General features: G+C 46.6%; 1 protein-coding gene across 5 annotated transcripts in view; it reads right to left on the bottom strand.

Annotated features, from left to right (window-relative positions):
• Positions 1–9,386: 9,386 nt before the first annotated feature.
• The window catches only part of DDC (dopa decarboxylase), a 92,854-nt gene continuing 85,171 nt past the window's right edge, over positions 9,387–17,069 (bottom strand). For all 5 annotated transcript variants that reach the window (XM_043462514.1, XM_043462518.1, XM_043462517.1 and 2 more), the window contains 2 exons: positions 12,789–12,996; positions 9,387–9,942 (listed from right to left, as the gene is read on the bottom strand). In XM_043462514.1, coding sequence (XP_043318449.1) covers positions 9,929–9,942; positions 12,789–12,996 — 222 coding nt within the window. In that variant the 3' untranslated portion in view covers positions 9,387–9,928. The remainder of the gene's footprint in view (positions 9,943–12,788; positions 12,997–17,069) is intronic.

Below are 17,069 nucleotides of genomic sequence, written 5' to 3'. Positions count from 1 at the left end.
AGGTCCAACCACTGAACTGGTTGTCATTATAAAGTCCAGTTTTCATCACACATCACAATCTGATTGAGAAATGGTCCGTTGTTGATGAATAAACTAAGAGAAGATGACATTTCAAAACGACGATTTCTTTTTATTTGTGGTCAGCTCATGAGGTACCCACTTACCAAACTTTTCTACCTTTCCAACTTGCTTCAGATGCCAAATGACCATAGGATGGTTGACGTTGAGTTCTTGGGCACCTCCTCATACAGTTGTAAGAGGATCAGCTTCGATGATGCTCGCAGTTTGTCATTGTCAGCCTCTGATCAGCTTTTAGGATGGCTCTCAGTTGGTCATTGTCAACTTCTGATGGCATGCCACTATGTTTCTCATCTTCAAGGCTCTCGTCTCCTTTGCAAAACTTCTTGAACCACCGCTGCATTGTACATTTGTTAGCAGTTCCTGGGCCAAATGCATTGTCGATGTTGCAAGTTGTCTCTGCTGCTTTTTGGACCATTTTGAACTCAAATAAGAAAATCACTCAAATTTGTTTTTTGTCTAGCATCATTTCCATAGTCTAAAATACATATAAAGTAAGCAGCAAGTAATCATTCATTTTCCAAAAACATGAAGCAAGAAATGAGCATTAAAATGATATATAACATAACCACATTTAAGAATGTATTCCAGTATCAAATGGCAAAGTTCAACGAAGCAAAAACCACACTTTTGCACCAACTTAATAGTTCATGCCATAAGTCGCCTGGGAAGTGTGGAGTCTGATGGCGTGACCTGAGGGGGTCACAAAGGACCATCTTCCCACCTTCTCATCCTGCCATCATCCTACCCGGGTTTATCACCTCAGTGTCCCAAGGGCACGCTTATAACCCAGGAACCTGCTCACGTATTCTGGTTTAAAGCAAGAAGGGGCCAGACTGGGGAAGAACCTGCCCTCCTGAGTATTTCTCTCAGAGAGAAAAGAGGAGACACTCCTTGGAAAGCCACAGTGACTCCTCCTCTCCTGCCTCCCTGGTCCTGTGGGTACTGCTTCCGCAGAAAGTGAGCGCCTGGCACCAGGGATGGAGAAAATGACTGTCCAGTTCTCGGAGCAACTAACAGCACATGGCATTGAAATGCAAGACCTAAAGAAGTGTGAGATGGAACACTTCTTTTAGGACGTTTCTTTAAAAATTTTTTAAAGTGGGCATAAAATAAAAGGGCATGATTGGACAATACCTTTTAAAAATAAACAAGGGAAAAGGGTAGCTCACAATTCATCTCTTGGATTAGATAGTAACAAAAGGACTTTTTATCCTAATTCTTCATAGTATACTAAATAATTTACTAATTATTATAGTTACCCAGAATAAAAGGAAAATGAAAAACGTTACCTCAAGACCAGTTCACTAGCTTTGTATACTAGCTGTTTTTCTACTTGTATATTTAGAAATCGTATCAATACTACATATTTGGATAATAGCAATTTTCAGTGATTTTCATCACCAAAGTTTTACTGATAGCATTTTGTAGAATTTGTATTATATAAACCACCATCTTAGCCTCCTAAGAGTATTGTTCATGTGCGTGAGTGTGTGCTAAGTCACTTCAGTTGTATCTGATCTTTGCAACCTTATGGATTGTAGCCTGCCAGGCTCCTCTGTCTATGGGATTTCCCAGGCAAGAATACTGGAGTGGATTGCTATGCCCTCCTCCAGGGCATCTTCCAGGCCCAGGACTGAACTTGCGTTTCTTGCGTCTCCTGCACTGGCAGGCGAGTTCTTTACCACTAGTGCCACCTGGGAAGCCCATTGTTCACATATTAAAATTTCTCCAAGTGACACTAGCATCGCCACTTTACTTTTGCACATTTGACAGAAAAGCATTTCCCAATCCAGCAGTTTTTTCTTCCTGCATAGTTGGCAAAAATCTAACTCAATTCCATGCCTTGTCTGAATTTCAACCTCCCCCTTATCTATAAAACAAGAATAAGCATCTCTAACCCAAGATACTATTATAAGAGCTATGGTTAATAGGAGCTCTAATACTTAAATTATCAAAGCAGAAGCTGGCACGTTGCAGACATTCAGCAGTTGTGATGCTGTGTTATATTTAATGCTACTACTAGTGTTATTAATGATATTTGAGGGATTCAAGCCCTAATTTATAGCAAGACCTTTTCTGTTACAAATGGGGTATTTTAGAATACCGTCCTAATACTTTAGCATAATTTGTAAGAGTGTAATGCTTGAGCTAGGCAGGTCTTCCACTTTCCTTCTGAGACCGTATGCTATTTTTTGTTGTTGTTGTTGTTTTCTGCTTAGTAAAAAATTTTAAACCCAGAAGGGAAGAAGTTTTCACTTACAGCGAACAGAATGCAAGTTCTTGGTGTGAGGGATTCTGGGAGCTGGCCTCTCATTTCCATATTCATGAATATTATAAACATGATCTCCAACAAATGCCAATGCACACTTCAGTAATCTCATTTGTTTTTAAGCAGAGAGAAAATATGGCCTCAAATAATGTGCATCTTCGTCTGCCAGGAGAGTCACTTTAATTTTAAAAGTGGTGTGTTTGTAGGTCCAGGGAAATGGATGCGGTGGAAGGGATATGGAAGCAAATGGAACAAGAGTCAATTCCTTCTGGGTGGGATTCCTGTTTGTGGCTGGACCCTGACCAATTTCCCACCTTTCACCTCCTTAACTCGGCATTAAGGAAGAAGGCAGAGTGAAAATCGGGGATGGAGGGGATGGGTCCCTGCCCCTGTCAGAGGAGTAAAGGCTGTGTGGACCTGGGGTGAATGAGATGTGCAATTTCAGTAACAGGTTTGCCCTAGCTCACTGGATGAACCGGGAAGGCTCTGACAGGCTCCCTGGCATCAGCATCATGAATGGAGCTGGGGAGTAGGGAGATGGGCCGCCCCTGAAATGAGTGGACAGAGCAGGAAAGGAATGACCCACTTCTATTGTTTTCCTCCTGAATCTGCTGCCAACATGAGTCCATACCTCTGGCACTTCCAGTTTAATACCATATGTTGTGAGTTGAATTGTATCCCCCCCCCCAAAAAAAAACATACATCCAGTATCTGTGAATGTCACCTTATTTGGAAATAAGGTCTTTGCAGATGTAATTGAGTTAACCTGAGGTCATACAGGATTGAGATCCAGTGTAACCGATGCTTCTATAGAGAAGAAGAGAGACAGAGAGACGACAACCACCTGAAGATGGGGCAGAAGTAGGAGGTGTGAAGCTGCAAGCCAGAGAACACCTGGACTGCCAGGGGCTGGGACGGACAAGGAAGGATCCTCCCCGGAGGCTTTGGAGGGAGCGTGGCCTGGCTGACCTCTTCACCTCTGGATCCTGGCCTCCAGAACTCCGAGAGAGTCAATTTCTTCTCTTTTAAGCAGCCCTAGGAAGCTAACACACGGTATTCCTATGCCAGAGGGGCTGGTGCTAAGTGATGGAGGCAGAGTTCAGATCCTGGCTCCAGTACTCATGATCTACCTCCAAGGACTGTGGGGGGTAAATGGAGCTGACCTCTGAAGGGCATCGAGGCCAGAGCTGACCCCCAGAGCACAGTGCCCAAGTGCTAGGCGTGGTTATGGGCAAGTCTTTGCTGGACATGGGTTGCACAGCTTAGAGCTGCTCACAGAAAAGATAACCCATGCTGTTGGTGGTGTTTCTACTTTGTAATTTAGCTAGATTCTCTTATTTTCATAGACTGTTGGAATCTCAGACACAGAAGAGAGATTAAAGGCCATGTACTGTAGTTTTCAGTCTCTTGGAGGTGTTTCCCCCACCTTTTCTCAGCTGTTGATTTTCCTGTCTCCAGCCAGCACCCACCGAGGTGGAGAATTTACTGCCCTGTGAGAAATTGCTGATAAGAAATTGCTGCTAAGTTGACTTTTCACGTTGAAAATAACTCTCCCTCTGTGTCCCTTGCTCTTTAAGGCACAAAGACTCTTCATGTCAGAGTGAGGGTAACATTTGAAGACAGTTACCAAGTAAGGCCTCTCTGTGTCTTTCCCAATAAAATATTCTTCCATTTTAACACTCCTCATGTGACTTGGCTGTTCTCTAATGCCTGGGGATGTCGCTGAAACTTGTTCTCTGTTCAACCATGCTGAATAGAAATGCGGAGACAGAGTTTTGGGTGAAGCAGAAAAGAATAGCTTTATTGTTTTGCCAGGCAGAGGGGGCCATGGGAGGTTAATGCCCTTAAAATTACGTGTCCTGCCCTGGACGGGGTGGTGAGGAGTTGCATAGTGTTCAAGCACAGGGCATGACCCACGTGTGGACGTTCTTCTGGTGGGCTGGTGGGCTAGTGGTGAGGTGGTTAGGGGTCGCGTTGTCAGCCTTCTGGCTCCCTCTGGTCCAGGTTCCATGTGCTTCTGAGCAGCACACAGTTAACTCTCACCTGCTGGGGGTCTCAGCCTCTGCAGAAGAGCTCAAAGGACATGGCTCAGGGTATTAGCTATAGTCCTTGAGGAGGAACTGAAGTCCGTGACTTTGTTTATTGGCTAACCTATTATCATTTTGTCTTGCTTGACTGTTTTCCTTTCTATATGTTCTCACTTCTCTGAATAAATTTATTCTTAGACTAAAGTTTTTCTACAGACAAAAGGCCGGCAGAAGACGTGTGTGGGGGTTTACTCTGGGAAGGCCTCATAGCGTCCTGCTCGGTTACAGAGATATCACCATCTCTTACCAATGGCAGGGTCTGGATTTGACTTCAACATTCTGGACATTTTTGGAGTCTTCTGTATGTGGGGTGTATATGTATAGTCTTCTGCATATGTCATGGGTCTTCTCTATATGAACCCATTGCTCTTTTTCTTCCTCCTTTCTTCTTTCCTCAACCATGCATTTTGCATCTCTACCTGTGGAATCACACTCAACTTTCTCCAAAATGATAGTTCCAAATTTATCCAAGTCATACAAGCATCTTACTCTCACAGAACTTTCTTATTTTTTCTACTACTTATGACAAGTGTAGGTGATGGCAGGTGACACACGAATACTGAAGAAATAAGGATCGATTTCAAACACAGTTTAAAAAAAAGCAAAACATGTTCTTATATATTTGGAGATTTCCATGATTGAGAAAAGCAATGAAACAATCCTTAGATCAGAAAGCCATTAGGCAAGCTCCATTCCTTTCCTCAAATACAGGCCTTCTAATAAAAGACCAGCAATGTTTGTTGCTAACCTGGACTCTCAGGTTAAGGGGCATAGGTGTGAAGTCAATGGATGGTTGGAACCTGCTTCTTCTGGGGTCTTCCTCCTTCTGTTTCCCTTGGGATAATCAGCCAAGAGAAAACAAACTCTCCTTTGCTTTCAATTTATTATTTTTTAATTTAATTTTTATCTTCTATTGAAGCAACTCACTGCGGCATTCACGCTTAGAAAATTCCATGGACAGAGGAGCCTGACAAGCTACTGTCCAAAGGGCCGCAAAGAGTCAGACGCAGCAGCGCGAGCACACAGACAGTTGATTTACAACGTTGTGTTAGTTCCAGATAACAACAAAGGGATTCTGATATATAGATTCTTTTCCAGGTTCTTTTCCCATATAGATTATTACGGTCCCCTGTTTTAACGGGCTTCCCAGATGTCACAGTGCTAAAGAATCTGCCCGCAATGCGGGAGACCTGGGTTTGATCCCTGGGTTGGGAAGGTCCCCTGGAGAAATGAATGGCTTCCCACTCTAGTGTTCTTGCCTGGAGAATTCCATGGACAGAGCAGCCTGGTGGGCTACAGTCCATGGGGTCGCAAAGAGTCAGACACAAATGAGCTACTGAGTACACACACACAGGCTGTATAACAGGCCTTATGTTTGTCTGTTTATACGCGGTAGTGTGTATATTTCAATCCCAAACTCCCAGTTTATCCCTCTCCCTTCCTTTCCCATTTGTTAACCATAAGTTTGTTTTCTGTGTCTGAATCTGTTTCTGTTTTGTAAATAAGTTCACCTGTATCATCTTCTTGAATTCCACATGTAAGTGATATCATATGACACTTGTCTTTCTCTTTCTGACTTACTTCACTTAGTATGATCACTTTTAGGTCCATTTATGTTATTGCAAATGTCATTATTTCATTCTTTTATAGAGCTGAATAATATTCTTGCTTCTTTTTTTAAAATCTTGGCTTTTCTACAAATTCCTCCTGCATCAGGCATGGAGTCAGCACGAATGAGATTCTCTGTTGTCAGGAAATTTGGCTGCTTTCTGCATTTTAGGGAGGAGGTATATTATTCCAGAAGGTATTTTAAATCTGATATAATAAGAGTTATGTATTAGGTCTGCGTTTCTGCATTTTAGGGAGTAGGTATATGATTCCAGAAGGTATCTTAGGTCTGATATAATAAGAGTTATGTATTAGGTCTACGTTTCTGCATTTTAGGGAGGAGGTATATGATTCCAGAAGGTATCTTAGGTCTGATATAATAAGAGTTATGTATTAGGTCTACGTTTCTGCATTTTAAGGAGGAGGTATATGATTCCAGAAGGTATCTTAGGATACCTTCAGATTCCTGGATTCAGGAATCTCTTTTGTTCTAGGGAGGCTACTCTTGTCAGGTGCATAGACAGAGTAAAGATGGAGGGGGTCACCATAGTGAGAGGGTGGAAACATTCATCACCACCCCATCCCCACCTCCAATGGGGGAGGGGGACTGGAGACTTGGGTTCATCACAATGGCCAGTGATTTAATCAACCAGTGATGTCCTAGAATCTCCATGAAAACTCCTAATCAATAAGGTTTGGAGCACTTTCAGATTGGTGATGGCATCACTGACTCGATGGACATGAGTTTGAGCAAGCTCTGGGAGTTGGAGATGGGCAGGGAAGCCTGGCGTGCTGCAGTCCATGGGGTCACAAGGAGTTGGACACGACTGAGCAGCTGAACTGACTAGCTGACTGAGCACATCAGGCTGCTTGGAAAGCCAAGCCCTTGAGGGAGTGGGGGTGGGGGGTGGAAGCCCCCCCCATTCCCTCCCCCCGCCCACCCTATGTCTCTCTTCTATCTGGTTGTTCCTGAGTTGTATCCTTCATGTTAAACTTGTAGATGCAAATAAAGTAACTTCCTGAGTTCTGTAAACTGTTCTGGCCAACAGTGAATCTTGACATGAGAGTGATGGGAACCCCAATATATAGCAGGTCAGGCAGGAGGACAGGGGGCCCAGGTCTGGTAGTGAGGTGAGGGTATTTGAGGGACTGAGCCCTTAACATGTGGGGTTGGATGCTAACTCCAGGCAGGGGCTGTCAGACAGGTGGAAAACACTCCATGTTTTTGGTGCCAGGAGGAAAACACTTTCTTCATTTGTGGTCAGCAGTGTCATAAGAAAAAACAGATTTCTTGGCATCAAGATGTTAGGTGTGTCCAGATGGATCTGGGATTTTCTCAGCACTAACTGGAGGTGCCTGTTATCGGGAGATGCTAGCTGGTCCCAGGGCCAGTGGTGATCTGTGCGCTGCATCCTGACTCTGGGTTGGTTATGAAGATCCTGCGCAGATGGGTTAGGCTGCACAGTGCAGACCTTCAGAAACTTCCCCACACTGGGCTGTTTGGGGATTGTCTGGCTAGGGTCAGGGTCCAAGACTCTACCCTGGGAGGCGAAGATGGGCTCTTCCCAGAAGGGACTGAAAGCTCCTCACTGCCAGTTATCTTGAGAAATGCCTTATCCGGGGAAGAGACAGCACACTTGGAATTGAATGGCTAAGAGTGTGAGTGGTCCATATTCCAGACCTCATGCAGAAAAGTCACCAGACCACTTTCTCATCTGTAAAATGGGAATAATAGTGGATAACTTTAAAATAAGTATTAATAAGTTAATATTAAAATATTTACAACATAGAGAACATGCCATAAGGATGTGTGTTAAATAAACTGGGAAGAAGTATGTCCTTCTGTCCCTAGGCTGGGTAATTTGGGGTTTGATCACTGAGCTATGGAGATGCCTAGAGAGGTCAGGGGTGGGGGGAACTGCAACGAGTTAGCTAGAAATGAGCCAGAAGTGGGCAAGCTGCAGTCTCTCCTGGGTCTACACTCCAGCTGAGGTCTGAGATTCCCTGATACAGAGATCCCCGGTCAGTGGGGACCTCTTCCTTCATCCACCAGCTTCCTGCTCCCTCTCTGTCGATGTCACCCAGCAGCGTCTCTGCTGTCACCTGCTGCCCTGCCTCCTGCCTCAAACACAAATCTGAGTCATCTTTCCAAAGCGCATTTGTGGATCGGCTGGGTGGGACCGCTCCCAAAGGCTGAGGGCTGCGGCTGCGTGGGTGACTCAGGCCCCACGTAGGGGGCCCTGCAGCAATCTTGACTCCAGAGCACACTCGGGGGCAGACAACCTCACTGTACAAGGCATGCACCTCGGCCTCCACACTGTGATCTGAGCTCAGATCACCACCCTCTGCAGCTCCTAATATCGTGGTACCAGTGGGTCCCAGTGGCCCATCCCCATGCTGTGATGGAGGCCAGGTCTGTCCACTGATGGGCAGAAAACAAATGACCTGACCAAATGAGATAGGGACCACATGGCATCTGACGTACTTCCAGATTTCAAAAAAACAGATAATTCAATTACATGCACGTAGATCACAGACATCTTTAAAATTCAAATAGCCCTGATAATAATTCAAGGTCCCATTCTGAGAGTGTTTTTGACAATTCTATAGCCTCCAAAGAATAAAAACTAGTCTTGGAATTAAAATATATGTGTTTCTAAGAACAAAAATAGTTTCAAATAAAGATCAGTTATTTGGACTGCATCATCCTGATACTTATGTATAAAGAGAATCTTCAGGTGTCTATTGGTCATGATACCACAGGGCAGGTGGACTAATCAGATGAGGAGACCAAGGCCCCAGAAGTCTTTCTCCCACACCAGCAGAATTTGGTCTCTGGCTGTGTCTTGATTCTAAACTTACTGATATTTCTTTAGAAGTTGAAGTCATTTCCAGATAAAACTCACATGTTGCTCTTACATCTAGAAGTGACTGACACATACTGCATGCATATGTGCTCAGTTCCTGTAGTCACGCCCGACTCTTTGAGACCCTACGGACCATAGCCTGCCAGGCTTCTCTGTCCAGGGGATTCTCCAGGCAAGAATACTGGAGTGGGTTGCCATGCCCTCCTCCAGGGAATCTTTCCCACCCAGGGGATCAAACCTGCGTCTCCAGTGTCTCCTGCATCTCCTGCATTGGCAGGCAGGTTCTTTACCACCAACACTACCAGGGAAGTCCATCAGATATATACTAGGCACTACCTAAATGCTTGTTGACTGAATGTCATTTAAAAATACCCAGGAACATCATATCTTTAGCTGTTTGGAAAGGATAAGTCCACATTATACCAATCGATTTTCAGTGGTACAGAACAGGATGCTCACCAGACACAATACTCATAACACTTCACATTGTTTATTGAGCATTAAGCCACATGACAGAACAATTTAAATACCACAGGAATAAATCCCATAATCATAGATCACCCTGGACGATATTTCAATAAGGCTTTACCCCCACTGACAACTTCAAAGGCATAGAAACATATGATTTTTTAATCAACAGAAGTCATAGCCAAATAATGAATAAAAGCTATATTCACTGAGAATAACTTGTAGCAAATAATATTTCTTCATTGATGAGTGGCTGAAAAGGTGCAATCATGGGATTCTTTCTGGATAACTCTGGGGAAAGATAGAAGGCGGGAGGAATAGGGGATGACAGAGGATGAGATGGTTGGATGGCATCACCAGCTTGATGGACATGAGTTTGAGTAAAGTCTGGGAGTTGGTGATGGACAGTGAAGCCTGGCATGCTGCAGTTCCTGGGGTCACAAAGAGCCCTGAACTGAACTGGAGAAGAAGCACGTGCCACATACAGGCTGGGTTCTGAGGAGCTGGGCTGATACATAGTTTCCTCTCATCCCAGTCTTCAGATAATTTCAATTTTTGATCTCTACAGGGGAAAAAAAGAACAGGAACATATGGCTATATTTTAAAAATGTGAAAGTCAGAATTTTGTATACTCCTCCTTGGAACACAGAGAAGGAATATACTTTTCCATCTGTGAAATAGAAAAGAGTTTGAACTGGAAGAAATGAGCTTTTATTGCCAATCTGGCTTCTCTATGATTGTTGTTTTGTCGCAAAGTTATGTCTGACTCTTTTGCAACCCCATGAACTGTAGCCCACCAGGTTTCTCTGTCCATTGGATTTCCCAGGCAAGAATACTGGAGTGGGTTGCCATTTCCTTCTCCAAGGGATCTTCCCAACCCAGGGATCGAACCAGGGTCTCCTGTGTCTCCTGCACTGACAAGCGGATTTTTTATCACTGAGTCACCTGGGAAGCCCCTTCTCTATGACACATTTTATTAATGTCAACTAGAATTTTGGCCCTATTTCCTACCTTATGTAAAATAGGGATAGTTCCTTCTTTCCTACAGAACTGTGACCATTGCATTTGTTATAATTTACATAAGCACAAGGGGCTTCCTCTGTGACTCAGTGGTAAAGAATCTGCCTGCCAATGCAGGAGACAGGGGGTTGATCCTTGGGTTGGGAAGATCCCCTGGAGGAGGGCATGGCGACCCACTCCAGTATTCTTGCCTGGAGAATCCCATGGACAGAGGAACATGATGCACTGCAGTCCATGGGGATCACAAAAAGTCAGACCGACTGAGCACGTTAACATAAGCACAAGTAAAACCAAAGTATTAAGATTTTTATCACTCTAACTAATCTGACTAAAACATATATGCATTGTGATTTACTATTGTATCCTCCATTTTAAAAAATTTTCCTTTTCATTACCTTTGGAATTGGTGGCAAGTATAGTGAAGGACAGAGAAGCCTGGTGTGCCACAGTCCAGGGGGTCACGGAGCCGGACATGATTTAGTGACTGAACAACAAATAATGACTCCACATGGGCTTCCCAGGTGGTGCTAGTGGTAAAGACTCCTGCCTATGCAAGAGACATGAGACCTGGGTTCGACCTCTGGAGGAAAGATCCCCTGGAGGAAGGCATGGGAACCCACTCCAGCATTCTAGGCTGGAGAATCCCCATGGACAGAGGAGCCTGGCGGCTACAGTCCATGAGGTCACAAACAGACACGACTGAAACGACGTAGCACGCACACATGCATAATTACTCCAGAGTAATTGTTACTTCTATCAGAGACCTGCCTCTGTTTCAAATGAGTTTTCTGAGCTGGAGTCTCCTGTGTTGTTCCAGGCATAGGGGAATAAGACATGATAAGATACACATAGAGTCGCAGAAATGTTCCTCTAGAGTGTTTGCCTGTGTGGTTTTGTTTTGAATTTATCTTACTCCCCCCACATACACACACATCCCCACCACACACAGAGATGCTTATTGTGGAGCAGTGGAATAATCTGGAACTGTAGGCTTCTCCCCAACACCTTCCCAAGATACTCAAGTCTAACTGGGGTGTTGCTCCCTGAAGGGTGATCCCTCAGCTTATGAGCAGCAGACCTTTAGGAAAAGGGTTTGCTGAGCCAGGAAAAGGACCTGATATTTCAGGACATGCCCTGAAAGAGGCGTGTCTCTGACCTCATGGACCAGAAGCCTGGATTGGACCTCTCACGTAAATTCAATGCAATGTTTAACTTCCGATTTTTTGAGGACTACACAGCAGTCCCCAACCTTTTCAGCACTGGGGACTGGTTTTGTCAAGGATAATTTTTCCATGAACCATTTGTGGGGGGATGGTTTCAGGATGACTCAAGTTGTTTCATTCATTGTCCACCTTATTTGTATAATTATTATATTAGCTCCACCTCAGATCATCAGGCATTAGATCCTAGAGGTTGAGGACCACTGCACTATAGTATTAATATCTCACGTACTCATAGTTAAAATTAAGAGTCCAGAAGATCAAGTTGTATGCACTGAGAAAACTAATTCCATCACACATTTAGGTTCTGCATCCCCCGTGGGTGATGACAGATGGGCACAAAGCAGAAAAAGAAAGAAAGAGAAGTGGAATGAGGATGCAATGGCTGGAGTATGAACAACCATTTTGGGCCATGAGACAGGTGTTCTATGTTGATGCTAAAAATAGCAGGGAATCAAGAAGGAAGGATCCTGGGATCCTGATGATTCTTAAAGCCCCACTGTTGCCCCTTGATTGCCTTTCTTTAAACTCTTTCTAGAGAGATATAAACCTCTTATTTGTTTAATATAAAAAAAGAAAGAAAAGCTGAAGCTTCTACCACCCACCTCCCCCAAGTGGGGCAAAAGGAAGAAGAAAGAAATCAAGGTGGTGGGAAAACTCCAATGGAATGACATTCATAAAATAACCTAATGCGAAGGCTCTGAAGACCCTTGCAGTTCAACAGACATCATTCCAACTTGTTTCAATGCTGTGTTTGTGAGATGCTTTTCTTACAAGTCACCTGCCCACTGTCTTCAGGGTTTCTATAACTGATGCGCAATAGTTTAACATTTTCTTTCTCTAAATCAACATGAACGTGGTCCTTCCTGACAGCAAACCAGCCGTCATGTCAAATTCCTTTTTGAGTGTTTTCACTTATTTTCATTTATCTACCATTTGCTAGTTTATAAGTTGCTATAACTGTAAGCTGGGGGTAACACTGGAGAAAGCTGAGGGGATATTACAGAGATGTATGACTGATAGTGTCAAATAAAAGAGTACAAAGTAGAAACTATGGAAGTTTCTAAAGACTCCCTATGTGGTATGTTCCTACTTCTCCGGACCAGACAGGGCTGGCTCTATCTCCCTCTTTTAGGGTGGAGGGACTTCTCCCCACAGGGTGGCTTACCTGCCTTTCCCTCCCCCGGTGCTCTTAACACCTTGGCCGCCATCTCCTGGATGTGCTCCCAGGCCCGCTGCACATGGGCCAACTCCACCGTGCGTGAGCAGATGGCAAAACGCAGCACGAACTGGTCTCTCAGGGAACAAGGAACCAAGTGGATTTTTTTGGCACTGTTTATGCTTTCCAGAAGAGCTTCGTTCAGTTTGTTGGAACCCTGCAGGTTGAGAAAGGCAGCACTCAGATCTTTGGAGGCTCAAACATGTATCACAACGCGAGGTAGGTGCTGGGTGATGCAGTCCCTGGTCAGCGGGAGAACCACCCCACCACAGGCCTTTCATTTGCAGTCAAAAAATTCAACTAAGTAATCGTTACGTGGGCCTGAATGAGGGCTGCCTCCCCTGTACAACAATTTGCTCATGTTCCAGTGTTCTGTCAAAAGATGAACCTTCTGTGACCCAGGTTTACAAAGAAAAAATGAAGGTTCCGAGACGTGTTACCTCTAAGTTGATGAGCTTAAACAGCAGAACTGTATAATGGCACCAGTGAATGGAAACATACAGGAGAAATCTCACAATACAGTAAGTCTCCTGCGTAGGAGCCTTGAAGTTGTGAGATTTCAAAGATGAGAGTGTGCGTTCACACGTGCGGTCGCGTCAGCGTGTCCGGCGGGTCGTGTGCCTGCATCCTCTGCAAGCGCGCCCTTGGGTCGTTTACTGCACAGTCGCGGGTAGAGTGCAGTGGGTGAGTGAATGAAAGCCGCTCACTCGTGTCCGACTCTCTGCGACCGCGTGGACTCTACAGCCCAGGGAGTTCTCCAGGCCAGAGTACTGGAGTGGGTAGCCGTTCCCTTCTCCAGGGGATCAGAGCGCAGTAGGGAGGTATCTTTATTTCATGCCCAGGAAGTCTGGAAGCGAGCATAAAAGCAGTGATGCTATGCCTGGTCCTACTGTGCTATTCGAGGTACTGTGCTATACAATCAAAAATGCTTCTCTATTTTTGTTTATTTTTTAATGTAATATTTGTGTGAAAAGTATTACAAACCTATTACAGTACTCTATACCGATTGTGTTAGTTGGGTACCTAGGCTAATTTCATTAAGCCTGCAAACAGACTAAACTTAAGGAATGCCTCCTCGGAATGGAACGCCTTCCTATGTAGGCGATTGCTGTGTAGAAAATGGAGCGTAATAGGCAGCTTCTGGCTAGACTCTTGGAAAACTGTCCTCGAACTGTGGACCAGAGGCCCATCAGTGGCCCTGCTCTGGAGGGGCGCAGCCCGCCAGCCTTGGACGGGGAGGCTGGGGGCCCCATACCTAGAGGCCCAGGTGGAGGGCATGCGTCACACAGGCTGGGAGCCGTGCCCTCCCGTCTGCTCAGGCCGGTTACCCTTCTCGTCTTCGCCCGCCTCTGTCTTGGTTCTGTCCTCAGGCAGGGACTCCACCCCCACACGCCTCATGCTTGATGTAGAAGGGCCTGGACACGGGGCCAGCGTCCTGGGTCGCATGACCCGCAGTAGACTGTACTGTTCTCAGTCCATCTTGAGAGCAGGGAGGACAGTGGGAAGAGAAATGTCCTGGTCGGCCAGAGGCAGGACCCGGGCCTCACGTCTGTGCAGAGTCTGCAGGTCGCCGACTGGCGTGAGGCTCTGACCAGTGGCCCGTGGATGGTGTATGGACCCAAGGCCACCAAAAAACTGCTGCTGCATCAGATCCAGTTAGAGCAGGTTCCGCTACAGGATGAGGGTGAGGAGTGGAAATGATGGTTTGAAAGGATGGAACTTCACCAGGAAGACTTAATGGAAGAGCAAATGCCTGAAAGTGCCATTGGCAGGAATAAAAGCAAGCAACTCTGGAAAACTTTGCTCACCATTTTCAAATGGATCGGACAAGATATGTTTTCTACTAAACAGAGGCAAAGACAGAAAACAGCCTGAGGTGTAACAACGGTAGCAACAGCAGACTTGACCTCCACAGCAGACGGCAACAGGGCAAAGGAGAACATAACAAGATAGCAGATACGGAGGCAGGAAACGAGCAATAATGCCTGGACAACTTGCCTCCTCAAGGAGAAACTGGATTCACGGAATAGAAGTAACAAGTTTCACAGAAGAAACGTTTTGCTTTCTGAGAAGCCCCTGGGCTTCCAGGGCGGGAAGGGACATGTGGGTAGGTTTGCCCAAGTAAACGGGGAGGAGAAAATAAAAGTCTTGACTTTGACAACGTGATGCTCATTGAAAGAAGCCGGTCACAGAAGGTAGCACAGTGATGGTCCCATTAACAAGAATGTCTGGAGCAGACAGGTCCACACAGACAGAAAGGAGATCCGTGGCCCCAGGGGTGGGGCTGGGGCTTCCTTGAGGGAGAATGAAGATGTTCTCAAGCTAGATTGTGGGGATAGCCGTGCAACCCCGGGGACAGGTTAGGCATCACTGAAATGTATAGTTTATATGGACAGAGTATATGGTATGTGGATTACATCTCAATAAAACTGCTAAAATTTAAAAAAACTAAAATCCATCAAGAAAATCGGCGGTAAAAACAAAACAACTGCTTGATGGCAAAAACATCACATCTATCGGCTGCCAGCACCAGCACAGACTGAAGCACGCCCTCAGCTCACCCTGCGGGGCCCTGCTCCTGGCGCCAGAGCTGACCACTGTCCTCTGAGCTCAGGTGTCTGTGATACTCTGCCCTCTGAGCTCAGGTGTCTGTGATGCTCTGCCCTCTGAGCTCAGGTGTCTGTGATGCTCTGCCCTCTGAGCTCAGGTGTCTGTGATGCTCTGCCCTCTGTGCTCAGGTGTCTGTGATGCTCTGCCCTCTGAGCTCAGGTGTCTGTGAGGCTCTGCCCTCTGCGCTCAGGTGTCTGTGTGAAGCTCTGCCCTCTGAGCTCAGGTGTCTGTGATGTTCTGCCCTCTGTGCTCAGGTGTCTGTGATGCTCTGCCCTCTGAGCTCAGGTGTCTGTGTGATGCTCTGCCCTCTGAGCTCAGGTGTCTGTGATGCTCTGCCCTCTGAGCTCAGGTGTTTGTGTGATGCTCTGCCCTCTGAGCTCAGGTGTCTGTGATACTCTGCCCTCTGAGCTCAGGTGTCTGTGTGATGCTCTGCCCTCTGAGCTCAGGTGTCTGTGTGATACTCTGCCCTCTGAGCTCAGGTGTCTGTGTGATGCTCTGCCCTCTGAGCTCAGGTGTCTGTGTGATGCTCTGCCCTCTGAGCTCAGGTGTCTGTGATGCTCTGCCCTCTGAGCTCAGGCGTCTGTGTGATGCGCTGCCCTCTGAGCTCAGGTGTCTGTGATGCTCTGCCCTCTGAGCTCAGGTGTCTGGTGATGCTCTGCCCTCTGAGCTCAGGTGTCTGGGTGATGCTCTGGCCTCTGAGCTCAGGTTGTATGTGAATGCTCTCCTGCCGCTCTGAGCTCAGGTGCTGTGAACACTCTGCCCTCTTGAGCTCAGGTGGTCTGTGATGCTCTGCCCTTGTGCTAGGTGGTCTGTGTGATGCTCTGCCCTCTGAGCTCAGGCGTCTGTGTGATGCGCTGCCCTCTGAGCTCAGGTGTCTGTGATGCTCTGCCCTCTGAGCTCAGGTGTCTGGTGATGCTCTGCCCTCTGAGCTCAGGTGTCTGTGACACTCTGCCCTCTGAGCTCAGGTGTCTGTGACACTCTGCCCTCTGAGCTCAGGTGTCTGTGATGCTCTGCCCTCTGTGCTCAGGTGTCTGTGTGATGCTCTGCCCTCTGTGCTCAGGTGTCTGTGTGATGCTCTGCCCTCTGCGCTCAGGTGTCTGTGACGCTCTGCCCTCTATGCTCAGGTGTCTGTGTGATGCTCTGCCCTCCGTGCTCAGGTGTCTGTGTGATGCTCTGCCCTCTGTGCTCAGGTGTCTGTGTGACGCTCTGCCCTCCGTGCTCAGGTGTCTGTGATGCTCTGCCCTCTGTGCTCAGGTGTCTGTGACGCTCTGCCCTCTGCGCTCAGGTGTCTGTGACGCTCTGCCCTCTGCGCTCAGGTGTCTGTGATGCTCTGCCCTCTGAGCTCAGGCGTCTGTGTGATGCGCTGCCCTCTGAGCTCAGGTGTCTGTGATGCTCTGCCCTCTGAGCTCAGGTGTCTGTGATGCTCTGCCCTCTGAGCTCAGGTGTCTGGTGATGCTCTGCCCTCTGAGCTCAGGTGTCTGTGACACTCTGCCCTCTGAGCTCAGGTGTCTGTGACACTCTGCCCTCTGAGCTCAGGTGTCTGTGACGCTCTGCCCTCTGTGCTCAGGTGTCTGTGTGACGCTCTGCCCTCTGCGCTCAGGTGTCTGTGACGCTCTGCCC

Source organism: Cervus canadensis, chromosome 3 (genome assembly GCF_019320065.1).
Source record: "Cervus canadensis isolate Bull #8, Minnesota chromosome 3, ASM1932006v1, whole genome shotgun sequence".
Taxonomy (NCBI): Eukaryota; Metazoa; Chordata; class Mammalia; order Artiodactyla; family Cervidae; genus Cervus; species Cervus canadensis.
Note: the sequence above shows the minus strand (reverse complement) of the source record. Positions and strands in the feature narration are given on the sequence as shown.